Raw genomic sequence first — 22627 nt, forward strand, 5'->3', positions numbered from 1 at the left:
TTGAGAACTTGGTTCTGTTATTTTAGGTCAGGCACCCCCAAACTCAGCCCTCCAGATGTTTTGGGTCTACAACTCCCATCATCCCTAGCTAACAGGATCAGTGGTCAGGGATGATGGGGATTGTAGTCCCAAAACATCTGGAGGGCCAAGTTTGGGGATGCCTGTTTTAGGTGATCAACCCTTAAGGTGTAGGAAAGACTGGCTCACTTCTTGAGATCACCTTAAAGTCAAGGATGCCAATTGTTGAAGTCCAACAATACCTGGAGAGTTCCTCACCTCTGCCTTTAAGTTATATACCAAAAGAGTATTCATTACTGGAGGTCAGGGGACGTTAAACACTTAAGAATTTTGAACAAGACTACCTCTCTCAGTTGGTGTATTGGCACTGGTAAAGAGTTAAATGCCTGCCTGGGCTATGTCAGCACTGTTTCTTTAAAAAAATATTCTGGTGGATCTAGTGTAAATGAAGAAAATAGTTCAGAATAAAATGATTTACCATGCCTTTCCTAACACCAAATCACTTCCATTGGCAGTTCAGAAGCAATGTCCATTCTTCAAGATGCTCCAGCTTGTTGTCTGCCTCTTCTCAAGTTCACAGAGATCTACGAGAAAAAGTAGGTCTGAAAACGGCATGCCAAATTACTTAAGAAATCTGGTATATTCATAACTCACTACTTTTATGATAGTAGTTTTAGAATGAGTTCTCTATACCAGGAGTAGGGCATGACCTCTCCTCCCCCACTTCCACTTCATTAAAGTTTCCAAATATTCTGTTTTTTTAGGTTTGGACACAAGTTAAATGTATCAGACTTGTATAAAATAACAGACGTCGTAGCCATCCGCGATCAAGGCAATGGAAGACTTGTATGTCTTTTACCCAGTAGTCAAGCTAGACAGAGCCCTTTGGGGTCTTCACAGTCTCATGATGGCTCTTCAGCTAACTGTAGTCCTATCATATTTGAAGAACTGGAATATCATGAGCCCATTTGCAAGCAGCACTGCATTAATAAAGATTTCAGGTAAGAGGTGTTTTTCAGATCCTTCCATCTTTCTCTGTAAGTGAACTCTGGAATTGAAATTGGAGCATTTTTATATACTTTATATTCTGCCCTCCAGTGGTTCCTGGGGTAATACATAATAATATGTTGAGATACACAAATCAGTATGAGAAATACAGCAATAGCAATATAAAATAGATTAGAATCTCAAGAAACTGAATCTTTTCAGCCCAAACCATAAGTTTGGGGAAATGACCACATCTTAATCTGATGTCTTAAAACAGAGATCCAGCAGTCCCTGGCATTATAAGGAGGAAGTTCCATACCTAAGCATTGTGGTTTAAAAAAAACTTTGCAAGTGTTTGGGGTTGTTGAGTTTTTAAGGAAATATCTCTACAGAACTGTCCGGCATATATTACTCTCCTTTAATAGCTGTGAAGCATCATTATCTGTGGAGTTACATCAGCTTCTTGAACTGTATAAGATCTTTGAAAGATGGCAAATCCATGCCCATGTGGAAGAACCACTAATCTGCTTTGGTTATACCATAGCGATGACTCCAGTTTAGACTAGTAGCTGTTGGCTGCAAAAGTCCCTAAGACAAATCTTCCACAGTAGCAAATTGAGAGTGGCAGCTTTCCAAAATTCTGGGCTGTATATATTCCTTTATTGCCTTACTGCAGTATAAAACTGTTCAATGTTTTCTTATTTCTCTAGCGAACATGACTTTGATCCTGACTCCTACAAAGTTCCCTTTGTGATTTTGTCTCTTAAGACCTTTGCACCGCAAGTTCATAGCTTGTTGCAGACCCACGAGGGGACAGTGCCGTTACTGAGGTAAAATAAGGTTCCTTAGCCTTTGTTTGAATGTTCAGTAATGAGCTGGGTTAAATCCCACCTTTTTTTCCCCTGAAGTGAAAGGGGATCCTTGAATAGATTGCTCCACCAACTCCCTCCACTAGGCAAGTTAGAAATGGTTCATCACTAAGAGAAACCACCTCCTCCAGGCCCCATTCCACTTGAGTGTCTCTGTAGTTAAGATTCTGAGCTCTCTTAAGCAGAATAATATATATACATTTTTTAAAAAAATCCAAATTCAAGATTAAATAATTAAATATTAAATATTAAAACACCCCAAAAGTCAGGTCCGTCTGCTTTGTGACCCCCAATAGTGCTGGTCACAGGTGAGAGGTGAAATTCTGTGCAGAACAAAAAGGCCATCCTCCCTTTAGGCTACTTGGAATCATTCTCATTGCTTAACCCCTCCTCCCCTTCATTGGTTTTCTCTGACTCCTCACATTGAGGGTTACCTTGGTTGCTGAAGGGGCTCCGAGTGACAAGAGAAGTCTGTATTAAATGCTGGCTGTATTTGGACAATTGTATTCTGCAGAGATGCTATCTTCCAAAGACGTGTTCTGAATTCTGCTCTTGCACAATACAAATACATAACCGCAGAGCACATACTGCCTAGTTCAGAACAATCTGAATATTAATATTTGTCTTCAGCATGTAAGAAACTGCAGATAACTAATTTTGAATTGCCGCCTATCTTTACATTTTCTTTCTTATCTCTGATCTGCAGATACTTTCCTCTTGACTAAGTTTCTGGTAGTGTCCTTTATTCCATGCTTGTGCCCTTTCTTTCTTTCCTCCCTCTCTTGCCATCCACACTGCTCCCTTCAGTTGTTTTAAGGAGTGTTTGAGAATACACATCTCGATTTCTAGATGTATCCTATGTGCCACGGAGCCTCGATGCCCTTTGTAGGAATTGCTGTTGCAATTCACTGTAGCTGAGCAGTGTATATGTTGTTGAATTCTAACACACAAGGATGTGTGCTTGTGGTCTTGAGATCAAGGCTCTTATGGGAGGTTAAGCATGCAGACAGAGGCATTAGATGTTACTTATCTAAAGCTCAGTTGGTTTAGTGTCAGAGGACTTCATCTGGTGGCAAGAAGTGAAATGATTCATCCATTTCATGGACATGTATCCCGTGAATGCTGCAAAATCACACAAGCTGGCTTTTTCAAGTAATGAATCATGAAAAAACTCCCAAGTTCAATCCCTGGCATCTCCAAGGAATCATAGCAATGTCCCCTGTCTGAAACCCTGGAGAGCTCCTGCCAGTCAGTGGAGACAATCCCAACCTAGATAGACTACTCTCTTGACTTTCCTAAATGTGCAGCAACTGTCTTTGTGATCCTTAGGTAATAAAATACATAGCACCATCTGCTGACCTACAGCAACTCTGCAGCAGTTTTTCCAGACCCATGTCTCCAGTTCCAAATTCCTAGATTGCTGTCGGGTAGTCAGCTGTAGGTTGCGTCAAATTAAGGTCATGACAGCAAGTCACCTTTAATATGAACCTGCTTTTCTTACTTGCAGTGTAAACAGAGACTTGCTAATGCTTGTTTGCACCTGTTTTGCTACAAGATTGACCAAAGGTTTCTTTACAAGCAAGCAGTCTCGTCTAACGCTTTTTATATTATGTTGGTCTCAATTGCAGCTTTCCTGACTGCTATGCTTCAGAATTCAGCAATCTGCAAATGGTGCAGGAAGGCCAGGGAGGTGTTCCTCTGGAGCATCTCATCACTTGCGTCCCTGGTGTGAATATTGCCACTGCACAAAACGGCATCAAAGTTGTCAAGTGGATTCATAACAAGCCACCACCTCCCACTGCAGGTGCATATTTCACTCTCTTATGCATCAGTCTTTTGTGTTAGTTTCTTGCTTCTAACATCAGTAGCGTGCAAATAAATCTGTTCCTTTGTGTGATTGATTTGCTTGGGAACTTGTGGTCCTCCAGATCTTGCTGGGTTACAACTCCTGTCATCGCTAGCTAATGACCATGCTGGTTGGGGCTGATGGGAGTTGGGAGTCCAGCAGCTTTTGGAGGGTCACAGGTTCCCTATTCCTGACATAGGATATAACCTAGAATTTAGATACGGGATAACCAGCATGGTGCCTGCGTGCACCAGTATGTTGCCAGAGGGCTGCCGCAGTGCCTCCCAGGCTACCTGCTGCACCAGATTACAAGAAAAGAGGATGAAAATGCTCTCTCTGTGCCCCTCCAGTTGCTAACAGTTCCTTAATAAGTCTTTGCTAAACATGCCCACTTCCATGATGGGGCTTTGAATTGGCTGGACAGGGGAGAGGAGGATCATTGTTGACTGAGCTATGCATGTATGCACATGGAGTAGAGAAGAAAAGAAGGAAATATGGAGTGATTTTGGGGAGGAGAGAGACACAAAGTGGGGTGGATGGAGCCTTGAGGGGAGCAAAAAGAGGACAGGTATGATCATGGCAGGAAGAGAGGATGAGAACTGTATTTGATGGATGGGGTGTGGGAGGCATGTATGGAGAGAGTACCAAGGGGAGGTGGGAGTATTCATGAAAGAGATTGGGGGTGTGAGGGGTTTTTTTTAAGAGATGACTTGCTGCCTTCTGGGTGTTCTGTTGGACAGATGAGTGGTTTTGATTCTAGGGTTCAGATTATGACTTCCATTCCATTCCTTGAGCAAGCTTTGCCTTTCAAATGACCATTCAGCTTGCAACAGAAAACAAAATAGTAGCTGTGTGTTTTGGAATTCAGACCCCAGTTCTGTGAGGGAAGGAAAATTCCCACTCAATGCCTGAAACCTCTTTTGGACATACCAAGTTTGTCTCTCTGGAATTCCAGCCACAGTTCATATTTTTGCTTTGTTGTGACACGAGCTTGTCTTCAGATAGTGGCCTTTTTCTTTTTGTCACTTTGTAATTAGATTTTAGTCTGTAGAGACGTGATACTTCCCCCAAATCCATGGTGTTCCTGTTCTGATTTACTCCTAGTTTTGCCTGTAGTTTTCATCGTACGTATTCCATTTATGTCCCTTACCTCCTAAGCCAGAGAGTTCTTCTTGTCCCCCCGCCCCCATTTTTAGAGCCATGGATTCTACGTTCTACAAGCCCTGTGGGTAACCCACAACTTATTCAGTTCAGCAGAGAAGTGATTGATCTCCTTAAAAACCAGCCGTCGTGTATCATGCCTGTCAGTAAATTCATCCCAACATACCATCACCATTTTGCAAAGCAATGTCGTGTGTCTGACTATGGGTGTTCCAAGTTAATGGAGTTGCTGGAAGCGGTGCCTCATGTGTTGCAGGTGAGTTCAGTCTCAATTTTATTGAAGTGCATGTTTCCATGAGTGATGAGTATCAGTTCACATAAAAGGCTAGCTTTAACTGCAGTAAAAATCCTCATTTTGAAGTTAAGGGTGGTGTGTCAGGATAACAGCGGTGAAGAAGAGTTCTCTGGTGCCTTCCACAGTCTCCAGGGATATTGTAGATCCCCTCTTTAAGAAGCTGGTGTTGAAATTTAACTTACACAGGACAAGCAAGGTTCTGTTTTTACACTGTCGATTGTTTGGAAGGGATTCTCTTACCCTTAATCTTTTGGTATGTAGCTTTACTGCTGTGACCCAGGACATCAAGGGCATTTGCATCTGGTCCAGGTTGCATGCCAGAAGATGATATTGGCAGCTCTATTCCAATATGTATCCTATGTTGGCTATTGCCCACCACCTGGAAAGCTTTCCCATCGCCTCACCTTGCCAGTTGTCTTCTCAAGCTGCTTAATGGCTGTTGAAGTTAACAGGGCACCAGCCCTGTCTGGTACCCTCCACACATTGTTGGGCTCCCAGCTCCCATCACCCTTGGCCAGAATGGCCTATGGTCAGCCTGTAGCCCAAAACACATCTGCCATGTGTCATGAACTGGTTGGGCACAGAGAAATGGTCAGAGGAACCTGCTGGGGAACCCTCAAGGGAAGAAGGCTCAGAGCCTGGGGAGTGGTGGGAGAGGGAGAAGACTGGGAAGAGGAGGGCAAGAGGTAACAGGGATTCAGCCCTTGAGCCATGTGTTGGACCCCCTTGTTTTAAATAAGTAAGCCTTTTGCCAATACCTGCCACTGTTTGTTAATATTAATTTGACTTCTTACCTGTCCCAGAGGGGTTCCTACAATGTAAAAATACAGTGCCAAGTTTGACTGCAAGAGTTGCTTTACTGGACAATGTGGAGATCCAGGGAAATGTCATTACTGGTGTGAAGAAGCAATAGGGGCCAAGCTTGGTGTGCAGATACTTATTCTCATGGCATGTGGCTGTAAATAAGCTCAGATGCGGCAGTGTTTTGACTGTGGGAGTCACATACTTCATCTAAAATGTGGTGTCTTTTTCCTTCCAGATTCTCGGGATAGGCACCAAGCGTTTGTTAACCTTAACGCATAGGGCCCAAGTGAAGCGATTTACTCAAGACCTGTTTAAGCTTCTCAAGTCCCAGGCCAGCAAGCAAGTGGTTGTGAGGGAGTTCTTTCAAGCTTATCATTGGTACGTAAAGAAAACTGTGGCCTGTGCATAGCCTGTGTTTACACATTGACACTTCAAAGCTTTTTTTAAAATGAAAAAAATTAAAGACTTTGAGCTTCAGGGAAGTAACATTTCCCCTTCGAAGGGGAAGGAGCAGCTTTCTCCTTTCCAAAGTCAGAATCTGAGGAGCAGAAACAAAAGCCAAGTTGAGAAGGAAGGATGTGGGGGGGGGGGTAAAAAATGGCTGATGTTAAATCTTATGAAGTTGGCCAATCCTAAAGGCAGGCAGGATGATGCACTTGGTGGTTTGCTGTGTGGATTCAGGGGGCACACAAACTTTGGCTTGTTAACCACGACCTACTCTTCCCTTCCTGGGTCCTCTGGTATGTTTAAAGAATGCCTAGGAATGGGGCAGGATTTTCCCTCGCACTAAAGTTTTCCAGAAGTTCTGTTGCAAACTTGCAATAGAGAAGGAGAAATCTTGAGAACTTTCTGATCGAAAGTCTGAAATGTCTAGAGAAACACTTAATGATACTGATTTTTAAACCCCAGCAATGCTCCTAAGTTTTACTCAAAGTAGACCCATTGACATTGATGAACTTACTCATCTTCATTAACTTCAGTGGGTCTAATTCTGAGTTGAACACTTCCCGTTGCCTCTCGTATTATTCATATCTTCATGTGGAGATGGTAGCAATGGAAAAGGTGGTGGATTGTGCCTTTTTCTGTTCTCGTTTACCCTAAATACCTTTAATGTGAATTTCTTTCCATCCCATTATCTAGGTGCTTCTCAAAAGACTGGGACGTGACGGAATACGGAGTGTGTGAGTTGGTGGACCTCATATCAGAAATTCCAGACACAACAATCTGTTTGTCTATGCAAGATAATGAGATGGTAATTTGTATCCCCAAAAGAGGTACATCCTCATTTTAGGAACTTAACCCTCTTCCTTTTTTTTTTTTTTTTTTTTTTTCAACACACAGGTCAGACTATAGTTGGTGCCCTGGTGACAGGTATACTTTTGGCTTTTTTGTGAATGAATTGAAGTTTATGGTGAGCAGCAGGTAGAGACTTGGAGCTGTGTTTTGATTGGGGAATTCATATATCCTTTTATTTAAAGAAAAGATCACAAGGTAGTTTACATGTAAATACAAACAGAACAGAATGCAATTTAAACAAAAGATTGTTATCCAAACTCTCTAAAAAGCTGCAGAGAATGAAGAGCATTTTTGCATGACACCTAAAGAACATAAGAGCCTCCCTGGCCAAGGGTTCTATTCCCACAGGTGCCTTGAGCCTTAAGAGTAAAGATGCTTATGACCTGATGCAAAATAAAAGTTACAGTGGTGCCCCGCAAGACGAATGCCTCGCAAGACGAAAAACTCGCTAGACGAAAGAGTTTTCCGTTTTTTGAGTTGTTCCGCAAGACGAATTTCCCTATGGGCTTGCTTCGCAAGACGAAACGTCTTGCGAGTTCTTCCAAGTTTGTTTCCTTTTTCTTAAAGCCGCTAAGCCATTAATAGCCGCTAAGCCGTTAATAGCCGCTAATAGCCGTGCTTCGCAAGACGAAAAAACCGCAAGACGAAGAGACTCGCGGAACGGATTAATTTCGTCTTGCGAGGCACCACTGTATATATTGCTGTCATTCTGTTTCATACCTCCTTTCACCATTAAGTCCCAGGACAGGTTGTAGCAATTTGAAAACAAAGTGTTAGAAGTCAATTTTGAAAAATGATAATAATCAGTTCCTAAAAATTCAGAATGTGTCTTGAGAAGCATAGTGGCCAAGCAGCACTCTGCCCACCTATGATTCCCAGCCACTGGTTTTCAGAGACATAACGCTTCTGACCGTGGAGGTGAAGCAGAGCTAACTGTGGCTAGTAGCTGCTGTGTTCTGGAGAGCGCTCCTTTAAACTAGCAGTTGAGCTGGAATAGAAGTTGCTGGGAGAGTGCTAAAGTATTGGTCTTGTTGCTTTTACTTTCCCTTAGTTTTGCATCTCTTCTCTCGTTTTCAGAACGTACCAAGGAAGAAGTTGAAAGGACAAAGCAGTTCTCCAAGGAGGCAGTGGACTTGTTGCGCCACCAGCCCTATTTTCGCATGCCTTTCAATAAATTTATCCCATTCTATCACCACCACTTTGGGCGCCAGTGCAGACTTGCCTATTATGGATTTACCAAACTACTTGAACTCTTCGAAGCCATACCAGATGTCCTGCAGGTAGGATCCAGATACTCTGGGGTCCTCGTGCATCCACACCAAATAACCTTTCTAGCCTCATTGAGTTGTGCTCAGTGTTTGGGGGAAACTCTTGTTGCCTGTAGAACTGAGCCTTGTTTTTAGAGTGATTACTGGGTGCTATTGCACTTACATGGGCAAACTTTGAAAGTAAACCACCTTTTTAAAAAGCCATTCAACTGTTTGTGTTAACAATTGGCGGGGAAAACTTATTAATTAATGGTATTAAAATTCATGGTATTTCAACACCTCCTGGAAAGAATTACAAGTGAGAGGGGGGGAGCCTTCATATTGCTAATACAGTCAAACCTCATTCTGTGTCCGCCTCTGCTTCGGCGAACGTCCGTGGCAAACCCGGAAGTACTGGAATGGCTTGCTTCCAGGGTCACCGCATGCACAGAAGCGGCACTTCAATGTGCATCATTTCTGGGTTGCGGCAGGGCCTCCAGAACGGATCCCTGCCGTAACCCGAGGTTCCACTGTGCTCCATTTGTGCATTGTAAGTACTGCCTTCTCCAGCCCCCGCCTAAATATTTCCATTAACCAAGCTGACTTCTACCCTCAGGTGCTGGAATGTGGTGAAGAGAAAATCCTTGCACTAACAGATGCGGAAAAGGTCAAAGCTTTAGCTGCCCAGTTTGTTAAATTGCTCCGATCTCAGAGAGACAAATGCCTTATGATGGCAGATGTGCTCACTGAATACGCTAAAACATTTGGCTACCCGTTGCGTCTCCAGGACTACGATGTTGGCTCTGTTCCAGCTCTGATGCAGAAACTTTGCCATGCTATCAAGGTATATTTTAGCACGACTTGGCATGACAAACGTGGATTTCGTTGGGACTGAGGGAGGGGCGTAGAGAGGGAGAGAGCTGTGTTGCTCATATGCATGATGAAAAATAATACCAAGTTCTTAAATGACTGGTACTTCTCTCTGCGTAAAGTGCAGCGTAAACAATATGGATGGTGTGTTTTTTAAAGAACTCGTGTTTGTTTTCAGTATAATTGGATCACTAGAGAAACCCAAGAATCTCAATTAGAATAAGTTACTAATAAATTCCCCCTGTCCCTAGCAGAAATGATCACAGCCTCAGGGGCACACAGCAGAATGGAAGATTAAGTGACAGGAAGCTGGTGCTTTGTCAAAAGTTATGAGATTCTTGGGTTTCTCTGAGATTCTTGGGTTTTGGTTAATCCATTAAAACAGCCATTGGTTGCAGCAGATTTTAAAGACAAAGCTACTTCGCTATGATTTGTAGCTACACGTTCTTCCAAGGAGGGCTGGGGGTTATGTTGGAAGCAGCTGGAAGTGTCCAGAGAAAGGGCCTTTGCGGCAGTGGCGCCCTGATTATGGAATATTTCCTCCCACCCTGGCTTGCTGGGAACAAAGTTATGGTCCTTTCTGTGCCAGGTGAAGATTTCTCATTTTAAGATCATTCTAAGATCTTCACATCTTTTAGTTCTGCTTTGTTAATGTGTGATTCACTCTGGTTGTTTTTCGTTTAGTTTTTCTTTTTTCCTACTGTGGTTTTGCTGTTTCAATTTAATGCTCTTGTCTGCCTTTTATGGGTTTTTTATTTTTATTGTTAGCCACCCAGGGGACATTGTTAATTGGGTTATATATAGGTGATGTAAATAAAACAGTGTGCAGAATGCTGCTTAAAGCTGACTGCTAAACAGCAAGATCCCTTCTTAAAGCTGCAGTGTGTTAGCAGCTTTTGCCTTGCGCATCGGTGTAACTGGATTTCCCCACCCACCACCATTTTTATTCAAACTCCTCCAGGTCGTTGATGTAGAATCTGGTAAGCAGCTCCAGCTTATAAATAAAAAGTCTCTCCGGACCTTGGCTACCCAGCTTCTGGTGCTTCTGATGACCTTGGATGAAACCAACTTTGTTTCTGTGGAAGAGCTTAAAAGGCATTATGAAACCACCCAGGGCGCTCTCCTGAATCCATGTGAATATGGCTTCATGACGTTTACTGAACTCTTGATGAGCGTGCCTTATCTCACAGAGGTAAGGGAGTCGATGGCTTGGCTCCTAATGCCCAGCGTAGCACTTGTTTGCTATGCTGGGCTCTGTTTTCCTTTCTTTATGAATGCAGAAGCATAGCATGGGTTGCCAGCACCCGGGGTGGGCAAACCACAAATGCCGCAGGAGCACTCCTGCCACCGAAGTGAAGCCGGGCCATGCTGTGTGGGGAGCCCTACCAGCTGACATGGCCCTTGGAAGGCAAATCCTCCCAACATCCATGGAGAGGAGCGTTGGGCTGTGCTGGGGTTGCCCCTTGACCACCTCCCTCCATCCGCAACCGCTCACCATGGGCCTGGGCTACCCCGCTGCCTTTGCTAGGGTGGGGCAGGGATCCCCCCACAGAAGCCAGCACCTGTGGGGGGGTGCCTGGTTGCACTCCCCCAGAAATTTGTGCCTGGGGCCACAGCTTCGTCCCCATGCTACGCCACTGGTCTTGGGTCACATCTGCACTGTAAGCTTAAAGCACCATGATACTACTATAACAGCCATGGCTTCCTCCAAGGAATCCTGGGGGCTGTAGTTTCCTCTCACAGAGCTGCAACTCTGAGTAGTTTAACAGTCAGGCTCTCTTCCTAGGGACCTCGGAATTGTAGCTCTGTGGAGGGAGTAGGGGGAGTCTCTTAATAACTCTCAGCACCTTTAACAAACTACAGTTCCCAGGGTTCTTTGTGGTAAGCCATAACTTAAATTGACATAGAGCTTTAAATGTATGGTGTGGATGTGGCCTCACTTTGGTTATTAATTAGCGATTCAGGGCCTAAAATAAGCTACTATAACGGAAAGCAAGGCAACTGAGCAATTGCTGACTAGAGGCCAGGAAACCCAAGGTCACAGTCAAAGAGATAAATGGAGGAGAGTAACGTTAGTGGAGAAGGAGTAACAGCAAATGTGGAGGAGTTGTTGAAGGTACTTTGAGGTTTTGTGGTGGTGCTGACATACATTAACGGCCTATTAAATTAAATGAAGCCGCTTTAAACCAGACCAGGCTATTCACCGTAGGAAGCTGCCTTATGAGTCAAGCTATTGGTCCATCTAGCCCAGAATTACCTAGACAGACTGGCAGCAGCTCTCCAGAGTTCCAGGCAGTTCTATCTCTCTACCCTACCTGGAGATTCCAGGGATTGAACCTGGCACCTTCTGCATAGAAGGCAGTGCCCTACAGCTGAGCTACGGCCTTTCACCCATTTAGTTCAGTATAGTCTTGGCTGGCAACAGGTTTTCAAAGTTTCAGGCGGTGGACCATTCCCGTTCCCTGCTTACATCTGGAGATGTCAGGGATTGAACCTCTGCCCACTGGGCTTCGATTAGCCTTTCGGGAGCAGGTGTGAAAGCTCAAGTTAACAGGCAGCATTGAAAACAAGGAGAAATAAAATTGGACAGCAGAAGAGTCAGCTGAGAAAAACAGACAGCTATTGTATGTGCAGACAAGGATTCAGTTTGTGGACATAGAAAACGGATCAAAGGAAGAGAAGGAAGGGTCCCAGTGGATTAGGAATCTCTCTTTGCAGCTGCAGCTGCTGCTGCTGCTGCTTAGTTCTAAGTGCAGAGACTTGTTCCCTCAGTTTCCTATCCACAATCCATTACGCCGTACCCTGAACAGAGTGCCTTGTTATATTGCCCTTCAGTATGTGGCCTCCAACAACTGGAAGAAACTTAAGGTTGTTCCTTCCAGTACAAGGGGCAGGGTGACCTGGACTCAAAGCTGCTGATCATTTACTGTACCTTGAGAGGAAGTGACAGCAACTGGATTTGCGTACAGCCTCTGCTGGCCAGGGTCTGTTACATTTTATTTTTCTAGGCAGTATCTCAAGGCCCATTATAATATAAGGCAGTGTTTAAATAAAAAGGATTTAAAAAATAGAAAACACCATAAAACTAAAGCATTATATTCATTTGAAATGAACCATAGAAATTAATCAGGAACAGAAATTCATAAAATTTAGATAGATAAACACACACACAGTTTGTTGTTGTTTTTAAAGTGACAATGATGGGACCATGTGAATCTATTTTTATTGGTGGGGAGGGAGGGGTTTGCAATAATGTGTAGCCACCATTGTAAAAGCCCCAAACCTGGTACCTTCAGCACCTCTCATCTATAGCAGGACCTTGGACATTGATCTTAACACCCAAGCTGGTTCACAGAGGCGTGGGCAGTCCTTCAAAAAACCAAGTTGTTTAGGACTTCAGAGGTCAAAACCAGCACTTGAAGTTGGGCCCAGAAATGGGGTAATACATTCCATTTGTTTGGCCTGCTCCACAAACATTCTGTAACAGTTGAAGATTCTGAGCTGTTTCCAAGCCCCACATAGAGTGCCTTGCAGTATTATTATAATTATTTAAACTACAGGCTAAAAGCACAAAATAAATAGCCCAAAACAAAAAAAATAACCACCACCCCCCCCCCCCCGATTTAAAAGGATGTAGAATCAGCCAAAGGAACTTTTTTGCCTGGCACTTAATGATGTATAATGAAGGCGTCACCAAACCTTCCTGGGGAAAGCATTCCACAAATGCCCCCTGTAGAAAATAATAATAATAATAATAATAATAATAATAATAATAATAATAATAATAAAAAATAATTTTATTTATATCCCGCCCTCCCCAGCCGAAGTCGGGCTCAGGGCGGCTAACAACAATAAAACAGTACAAAAGTACAGCATAAACAACACTCTAAAATCATTCATTATAAAATTAATTAATTCAAGCCACTGGCAACCATTGGGCCAGAGCTCCACGAAGATTGCCGAGGGAGGGAGTCAGGCTGTGCCCTGGCCAAAGGCCTGGCGGAACAGCTCTGTCTTGCAGTCCCTGCAGAAAGATGTCAAGTCCCGCAGGGCCCTGGTCTCATGAGACAGAGCGTTCCACCAGATCGTTCTCATGTTGCCACCCTCTGGACTCGAAGAGGCACACAAATAATGACCTCAGATGATAATCGTAGAGTCCAGGTCGCTTTATATTCCAGCCTTAATGTAACTGAAGTGAGGCACTCGGGCGTTCTCAAGGGAGGATTGCAGCCGGTGACCCACATGAAGCTTTTCGTTACGGCTTTTTGCATATACAAAACTGTTTTAGTGACTGTATCACGTGTGTTGGATTTGTTTTTAAGTGCAACTCCAAACCGAATTGCAATTAAAATGAAGAGTGGGGTAAAAAATGTGTTCAGGGATGTTCTTTTATTAAATGCTCTGCAATGCCCAAAGGTCGGAAGACTTCATATGCGTGGTTTTCCCTCCCACAGGTTTTTGTTGATGGTGAGGCAGAATATGTCAAGCTCACAAGCCTATATGTGTTTGCCAAGAAAGTGAGGTCTTTGCTTCATACCTACCATTACCAGCAGATCTTCTTTCATGAGTTCTCAACAGCTTATAGCAAATACACAGGTGAAGTGTTGCAACCCAAAGCATATGGCTACAATAATCTCGAAGAACTCCTGGGAGCAATTCCACTGGTTTGTAGCAGTTGTGTTTTTCTTTTTAGCAGTAGTACTTAATTGAATCCGTAGGTCCCCATGTGCAGTTTAATCGGTGCTTTTTAACATAGATGAGCTCTTGCGAAGTCAGGCAGGTGATTTGAAGACTAGGATTGCCTGGCTTTGTGCTGTGAGCCCTCCACAATTCAAAAGGGAGGAGAAACTGGGAAATGGGATTTTCCACAGCTTCAGAATGTTCAAATATTTTACATTTCTAAATGTTCGCCATTTAAACAAGCGCTAAGCAAGCCCCACCCCAACCTCTTGCACTCAGTGCTTCCACCTTCCTGCCTTCAGCACAGAGGTCTTAAAAAGATATTTTAAGCATTCAGATGAGAATGCTTTGAAACCTCCAGTTGGGAGTGTTCCTGCTGTGCAGAACCATGGAGAAAAGTCTTAAGTTCATTCTTTTGAATGTGCTTAGAACAGAGGCTTTCAACCTTTTTGAGTCCACGGCTCCCTCGATCAACTACAGTCTTTCTGCGGCACCCCTGTGGGGCTCAGGAGCCCAGTTATGTCACCCCTTGCCTGCAGAGCTGGCAGCCTCTCACCTTTTTCGAACACCCTTGTGGGGTGTTCCCTCAGCCTCCTCGCCCCTCTCCTTGGGAGTCCTCCAGGCAACCGCTTCTGCCGCCCATGCCCCAAAGAGAGGTGCCTCCTAACACTGCCCCACAGAGGCCTGGGAAGCACCCCATGGCCAAAGGCACCATTCACCTGGGGAGCTTGTAGCCAGGGCTGCTGCAACAAACATTTGTGCAGGCCTTTGGAAGGCAGAAAATGCAAGAGGGCATCAGAGGAGGGAGTGAAGGAAAGAGGGAACAGAGGCCAGTGTTGACCGTGGCACCCCTATCATTCAAGGTACCCCAGGGTGCCACGGCACACAGGTTGAAAACCACTGGCTTAGAACAAAGGTGAAGGACCTCTGTCCTGTGGGCCAGATTTGGGCCACCAAACCTCGCCCCATTTGACGTGTGAGGCCACTCTGGGCACATAAGGGAAGGACTTGGCCAAAAGGGACTTTGCAGATGCCGCGCTCTATGCAGTGCTTTCCTAGCAACTGGAAAGCGCTGAGCTCATGGTTTGGGAGGCACAGGACACTGGTTTGCGCAAGCCCTTTGAACTCTCTCCTCTCTCACCTTCATGGGGCCAACTTCAACAGGTACCAGTCACCTGGTGTCAGACGATAGACAGGTGGGAGTGGGGCACCCTAACCCTACCCTGGCCTTTGAAACTTGGGATAAAATAATTTTTAGAACCCACCCTATTGCTGTAACTCCTAGTTTGTTTTAAATTGCTGTTAAACCTCCCCCGCCCCCATTGGGACCTTATAGTGGAGGGTAGGGAAGAAATCAAATAAATGATACGCTCAAAGGACTCGTAATCCTTTCTTAGTTGACATTTTGCTAAGGCGGGCGGGTGAGGTAGCGGAGAGAATATTTAACAACTGTTGGAATCCGGCCTAATATTGAATGTAGTTAGCTTCCCGAAGGAATACCAGAAAAGAGAGAGAAGAAAAACAGTCAAAATAGAGAGTTTTGCTGAGTTCAGTCATCTTACTTCAAACATTGTCATTATTGCCTTCTAATTAGGTGGTCTGGATAAAAGGTCATGGTCATAAGAGAATTATTGTCCTTAAGAATGACATGAAAAGTAAGTAATCCCTGGTTAGAGATAACTTTAAAAAAAACAAATACTTGAATTACTGGTGAGCATATTTGCCCAAGGGAAGCATTGCTCACCATCTTCCCTTCTCATAGCTCGTTTTAGCTTGCCTGGCCTTCCTCTTGCCGATGGTGATGGACAAGCTACAGAGACAGCAGAAGCAAGTGAATCCTTGGAATTAAAACTAGAAGCATCAGATTCTGGTAATTGCTGTACATCAGGGGTCAGCAAACTTTTTTAGGAGGGGGCCGGTGCACCGCCCCTCAGACCTTGTGGCGGGCCGGACTGCGTGCACACACATGCGCACACACACACACACACACACACACACACACACGACGGAGGGGGGCTTCTCTCTCTCCCCCTCCCCCTGCTTTCCTACCTCCTCCACCACTCTGCCTGCAGTTGTGAGCCGGCGGCAGTGGTGGCACCTCTCCTTTCCTGGCCAGCTTTCCAATGCGCGGGGCCAGCAGGCGCACCAGGCTCCACAGCGCGGCCATCGATGAAGAGGCCGGCGGGCGGGTGGTGAGTTGGCCACACTCAGGCTTCAGATTGGCTGCCATCAATCAAATTGTCTGGCATCAATTGTCTGGCATCAACCAGCTCCCTTTCTCCGCAGGGCGGGAAGAGAGGAGGAGCCGCCGCGGTTTGGGAGGGTGGGGAAGGAGAGGGGAAATGTTGCCCAAAAAAAATTGCAGAGAAATGAGCAGAAAAGAGATTGGTTGCACTCAGACAGAAACTGATTGCTTGGAAAAAAGCCCTGAAGAGCAGGGGACTTGGGCAACTGTGGGAAGGCAGGGACCTTCAGTCCTTGCAGCTGCCTCATTGGGCCAAGACCTACTGGGAAGAGTTGTTGGGATCACTATGCCTGCATGGTTTTGGTTTCTTGGAATAGAGTTGTTAACTTCACTAACATGAGTTGTTTTTTATTGCTGACCTTCTCCTGACTCCTTGTAGTGAGTTACAGTTTCTCCTCTCTGGTTTTTCCTGCAGTCTCTAATTCGACTGAGCAAGAGCTGCTTTGCCTAACAAATATGTCGCCTGTGGATCTGTTGTGTGAGCCTGTCCCTTCCTGTCTGCCTTCCCCGCAACTGAGACCAGACCCAGTCATCCTTGTACCGGCAGATCTCATTCAGTTCGAAGAACATCCACCAACCCTTTCAGGTAAAAATGGGTGTCCTCTTAAAGGAGGTCTGTCCTTGGAAGTTCTGACCGGTAGCTGTTTCCAATAGGAGCCATTCTGCCTTTGTTTCAGGACCTCCAAAATCATTGGACTTCCCTTCCAGTGCAATTGTACTGCAATTGGAAGCCTAGTCTATAAATGCAGCAAAATGCTCTGTTGGAACGCATAAACTTCTCATGTATATGCTGCCAAAATACCAGCAATGAAATACTTCTGTGTTGTGAAAAGTTAATTGGTAGAATTCACAGCCCTTTAGCAATCCCCTTGCCGTAGTAGTGAATGCCACTTCACATCGATTGTCTCCACTTTTCAAAAGTTACCTTGTTTAGAGTAGCTCAATACACTAGTCTGCTTCCCACCCTTAGTTCAAAAGGCCTAAGCAAGTTTCTCCAGGGGTGGAAGTGTTCCATATAACCACATCCAACTCCAGCTTGCACATGCTGCTAAGATAACACACATCCCTATTGGAACAACTTTTTTCTCCAGTGAGTTTTGGCAGCCTTAGTTTACCACCAGATCTCACAGCTTTCCATACTGGACTTCAGAACACCAGGATCCAATATGTAACAAGGACCACATCCTGTTTGCTTGCATTTCTAGCCAGTGGCAGTCAACGTTCATGTATTCCACATAATATAAATAGTGCTTTGCTCAGGCAATGCATCCTTTCATTGAAGGAGACAAACTTGCTGCCTTTGTGCACAGATCAGATGCATCTGAAAATAATTTTGCTCTGAAAACTTCACGGTATTGCTTTCCCTTTTAGAGATGATTGTTTTAACGAAAGAGGAGGAGAATGCTGTTAGTCCTTTGAGAGCTAAAGAAGAGGCGAGCCACTTACATGCAGCTTCGAAAGCTGCAGAAAATACACCAGCACCTCCCTGCCCTTCAGTTGAACCGCAGCCGAGCAAAGAAGCCATGGACAGCCCAGTCAAAAGGCAGCATAAAAACAGAGTGAAGTTGGCAGCAAATTTTTCACTTGCACCCGTAACCAAGCTTTAAACTATGTCGTGTTGTGAGAGGCAACGCATTGTCAGACTGCACAGAAAATGAAGCTATTGGCTACCCTTTATATTTTAAATCACAGATGGGACGGGGGGCGGGCGGGTGGTCACTTGTGTTTATCTTTGTCACTGTTGACTACCTTTTGTGAGATTTTTGTTCAGTTTACACTGAGTTCAGCTGGGCAGGTATTTTTATTTGAAACTTCAAGCATTAAATGTTTTACTGTTCCTTTTTACATTCTGTCGAATGTCAGGAAAAAACTAGCAAATGCTAAACTTGGAGTGGGATGGAATTTGAGTTTCTGAAACCTCATCACTGATGTAAAGCCTTCATATAGCATATGAATCTACAGGCAATTTTTAATGTGCGTTTTCCAGACAGGTAAGAATCAAATGCATCATCTGTCTTGGCAAAGCAGCCTATTGAGAACTTTATTTTTAATAAGTCATTAGATTGGAATAAAACCTGCAGTGGGCGTCTTCAGGGTTAAATTGGTGAGAGCAAAGCCTAGGATTTTTTCTGATGACTTGTAATTGTCTCTTGTCAAAAGATGACTGTAGAGCATGGCTAGGGAACCTGTGGCCTTCCAGATGTTGTAGACTACAGCCCCAGCCAGCATGACCTGTGGTCAAGGATGATGGGTGTGGTAGTACAATAACATCTGGAGGGCCCAAACTACCCATTCCTGCTGTAGAGGATTACATTGATTGATTACAACCCCCCTTTTAAATGCTTTCTGTAATCAGTTCCACTGAGGAATCTCGTAGGAAGGTGAGGATGTTTTTAAGCTTCCCTTTTATTGAGCGCTCCAAGTTGATGCTGTTCTGGCTTAGGAAAAGCAAGTCTTTGTGTTTTGCATTTTGAAGTCAACTTTGAGGTGCTTCTTGCAGCATCCGCCGATGAGATTACTGGGAGTATTTGATATTTCAAATATTCATTTAAGTGTACATACATTATAAATCACAGCAAGGGGGTTTAAATGAGCTTTTTTAAAGATGGAAAGTAATGATTCTACTTCCATTTGCACAAAAGTATGAGCAGCACATGGAAATGCCAAAGTTGTAGTGCTTTTCCTCATTTTAAAGATCCAGTAAATGGGAAGCTTAATGTGAGTCAGCATGTTTTTAACTGTGTCTGGTCTTTATTCTGATGTTTACTTTGAGTGCTCAAACCTGCTCTTGTGTGTGGTTTTTTCCCTTCCAGTCCCTATAGTGGCATTTCTGTTGGTGTTTAGAAAGGCAGGCCTTTGTCGAAGGAGGCAAGTCAGTGGAGTCCTTCTACTTTCTTTTTATAGAGAGCTAAAATGTCTTCTGACCAAAGCTTTTATACCCCCCGTTGGGTAAACTTGGCACTTACAATGGGTTGTATTTGCCAGGCAAGGATTCTTAATTGCTCGTCAGAAAGAAGGAACCTATAGCAAAGGTTTCCACTGGCTGAACGGATATGTGCGTACAAATAATATTTTTGAAATGTGTGTGAGACTGAAAAAGCAGCCTTAGATTTCACAGCCAGCAACTGAAAAATGCCACTTGATGGCTATAGACAACCTATTTTTAAAATGAGAAGAAATGGATTTTGTTTTTAAAAAGTGTTTTTTAAACAAAGCCAAGTATTAAACAGTACAGTACTAAATAATGATATAGCCATTACAAATGCAGAGAAGGACTGGAAGATTTTCTGAGATCATGGCAAGGCACAGTGTATTTGTGTGTGTACATCCTTATGTTTCCTCTACAGAGATGGGGTTTATAGGAGTGATTATTATTATTATTTTAAAAAAAGAAGAATGGAACCACTTCATGACTTTAATTGTGAGGACATCTTCCATTTACCTTATGTGTTGCTTGCATAAAACAAAGACCTGACCAATTGGGGCCTGTCATGCAAATGCAAAAACAGTCATCATTTTGAGCCACAGTTGCAAGTCATCTATAATAGACCAAGTTTTGGTGAAAACTCAAGGAGAAATAACAGTACTGTTGATGTACCTGGAATACAGGTGTGGGTTGTGCCACCTGTAGAGAATGAGAAATCTTTCTGGAGTCATGTGTAATTCTGACTTAAATCGCTGTATGAAAGTTATAGACTACCTTTTGGGGAGTTTGTTTTTCATTGTGTGAAACCAGCTAATTTGGGGGGGGGGTGTTTTTGTTTTTCTACGAAGGCTTGAAGAAATAATGTGACTGGACTGATTTGGAAAAAAAATTAAGGGAATGAAATTATTTCATTTACACTTCACTAATTTTGATTTCTTGGTTGTTTTAAAAAATATCACTGAAGCCCTCAACTTATGCACTCTCAAGGAGACAAAGCTCGCCTTTCTCCTCTGTTGTCTACTCCCATTTGGACAGTTTTGTGGCTCGAGTGCTGTTTTGTGTGTTGGGACCAAACAGTTGTCAATAAAATTTCCAAGCAAGCATGCAACCTTGTCAGTTTTGTTTCTTTTTAAAAAAAAAAGAACTAGGCCAGATTAAAGCCTTCTCTGCACAGCAGAAACCCCACAGAGGCCAGCTGAAACTCATCATCGCTGGGATGGTCTTAATAACTGCAAAGTTAGTCCAATGATAGTCCTATGTGGAGCAAGCCCATTGAACTTACTGAGCACAACTGACTTAGACCTACTGACTGGGAGTAGAACTCTGTTGGATAGAACACTTAAGATTAAGCACAGGCAATTTCAGACACTCTGAATTTTGCTTTGAATGGCCACTTGTGCAATGCCAGTTTCATGCTATGCATCCCTGCCATTTCTCACCATTTGTACATGCCGCGAGCTGCTGAGAGTCCCAAATCCTCTGTGGGCTTTTACGGAGTGAACCGATGTAAGAGCACGTGCTGCATAAAACCACAAGAGTCTGACAGATGACTGGTCGGTAGACTACCAACTGCCTTGTCCTATTTACAATATTTATTCATTATGTAGATGCTAAAAGGAGCTGCCATGCCATGTTTTTATTCTGCCCACGGGAGCAAATGCTGTCTTGTCAACGGAAAGAAGTGTGGAACGCATCCTATTCTACGCACAGACTATTAAAATTGCTATTCTACATATTACTTGGTATGATTTTCTATTTCACAGCTGGCAGAGGGCGTTGGGGGGTGTCTTCCTCCCCATATACATATCATCTTATATACACACAGATCTATATATAAGGATAAAAAGTGGTACCTGCCTGTTACCTGTGAGCCCTCTCCCTAGTATCTGTCTGTCTCTCTTTTTCCTATACAAGTCTTTCCCTCCTGGAGATACAGTTATACTTAGATATATATATATATACTCCTTGTCTTAAACCTAGGCATGCTCACTGAGTGATCCGTGCAACAGTGAAGGAGTCACCGACAGGTACATTCAGTACACGACAGTTACTGTAACAGTACAGGAAACTCTACTATCAAGATATCTGGATGCTTAAAGTCCTCTTCCGTCCACAGTTTTCCCGTCTGTTGGGTTGAGTGCGTAGGGGGCAGGGGGGAGGCGGTGCCCCGTGACGAGGGAGCTACATGATGGCGCACTGGGTGGTGCCGCAACAATCCTTAATGATAGCGATTCCTGCTTTGGCAATGGTGGGCTTGTTTGGAGGAAGAGGAGGGGGCTCCGCCTTCTTCTCTGCTGGCGTACCTGTGGTTGGCAAAACGGAGAACATCCTTAATATCCTAGGCTGGGGCTTTAAAATAACATATGGAAAGTTTTGGGTAAGTTGTTGCACAGTTAAAGTATACTGTATAAAGGTAAAGGGACCCCTGACCATTAGGTCCAGTTGTGGCTGACTCTGGGGTTGCGGCGCTCATCTCGCTTTATTGGCCGAGGGAGCCGGCATACAGTTTCTGGGAAATGTGGCCAGCATGGCTAAGCCGCTTCTGGCAAACCAGAGCAGCGCACGGAAACACCGTTTACCTTCCCGCCAGAGCGGTACCTATTTATCTACTTGCACTTTGACGTGCTTTCGAACTGCTAGGTTGGCAGGAGCTGGGACTGAGCAACGGGAGCTCACCCCATCGCGGGGATTTGAACCGCCGACCTTCTGATCAGCAAGCCCTGGGCTCTGTGGTTTAACCCACAGCGCCACCCGCGTCCCTAGTATACTGTATAGTCTTCCCTTAAACCAGTGACTTCCCTTCTATTTCCGTGGTTCACTTTGCATACCAAACATCCCTGCATATTTTACATTAACTAAACTATTTAGTAAACCATTGTTACAGCCATCAAAACTTATTTACACTGTTGAATTTATCTTAATGCTACCAGCGTTTTTAAATGAACATCATTTTCACCCATATATTCAAACATTTTCTGGTCTTCTTTAAACGTATATTCTTCTTGTTCTCTTATTCTGTATGTTAAATCTGCAAGTTGCGCATATTCCATCAGCTTAAGTTGCCATTCTTTGGTTGGGACCTTGCTCGTTTTCCCGTTTGGGGCTAACAAGACACGGGCCAAAGTAGCATACATAAATAGACTTTTTTGACTCCTGGGAATTTCCCTCTGAATTATTCCCAACGAAAAGGACTCTGGTTGTTTTGGAAAGGTACTTTTAGACATTCCCCCCCTCCCAATTCATTATATACTCTCTTACCCTTTTACACGTCACTGACTTAAGGTTGTTTAAATGAATATTTTGAAATGTAAATTCGAAAATTCAATAAAAATTATATATATAAAGTATATAGTCTTCCCCAAATAATCCTGGGGACTGGGCTA

At 44.0% G+C, this 22627-nt stretch overlaps 2 protein-coding genes across 8 annotated transcripts in view; one reads left to right on the forward strand and one right to left on the reverse strand.

Moving 5' to 3' along the window:
- MARF1 (meiosis regulator and mRNA stability factor 1) overlaps positions 1-20352 on the forward strand; it is a 36765-nt gene extending 16413 nt beyond the window's left edge. For all 7 annotated transcript variants that reach the window (XM_080981779.1, XM_080981782.1, XM_080981784.1 and 4 more), the window contains exons 13-27: positions 534-614; positions 783-1019; positions 1716-1835; positions 3503-3678; positions 4917-5137; positions 6216-6358; positions 7121-7254; positions 8354-8556; positions 9140-9367; positions 10355-10585; positions 13848-14057; positions 15668-15728; positions 15836-15943; positions 16734-16904; positions 17690-20352. In XM_080981779.1, the coding sequence (XP_080837905.1) occupies positions 534-614; positions 783-1019; positions 1716-1835; positions 3503-3678; positions 4917-5137; positions 6216-6358; positions 7121-7254; positions 8354-8556; positions 9140-9367; positions 10355-10585; positions 13848-14057; positions 15668-15728; positions 15836-15943; positions 16734-16904; positions 17690-17925 (2560 nt within the window). In that variant the 3' untranslated portion in view covers positions 17926-20352. The remainder of the gene's footprint in view (positions 1-533; positions 615-782; positions 1020-1715; positions 1836-3502; positions 3679-4916; positions 5138-6215; positions 6359-7120; positions 7255-8353; positions 8557-9139; positions 9368-10354; positions 10586-13847; positions 14058-15667; positions 15729-15835; positions 15944-16733; positions 16905-17689) is intronic.
- Positions 20353-20814: 462 nt separating this feature from the next.
- LOC308463452 (bMERB domain-containing protein 1) overlaps positions 20815-22627 on the reverse strand; it is a 44353-nt gene continuing 42540 nt past the window's right edge. Inside the window, exon 6 of the mRNA XM_080981859.1 lies at positions 20815-21547. Coding sequence (XP_080837985.1) covers positions 21426-21547 — 122 coding nt within the window. The 3' untranslated portion in view covers positions 20815-21425. The remainder of the gene's footprint in view (positions 21548-22627) is intronic.

Source organism: Podarcis pityusensis (genome assembly GCF_964106645.2).
Source record: "Podarcis pityusensis genome assembly, chromosome: 14".
Classification (NCBI taxonomy): Eukaryota; Metazoa; Chordata; class Lepidosauria; order Squamata; family Lacertidae; genus Podarcis; species Podarcis pityusensis.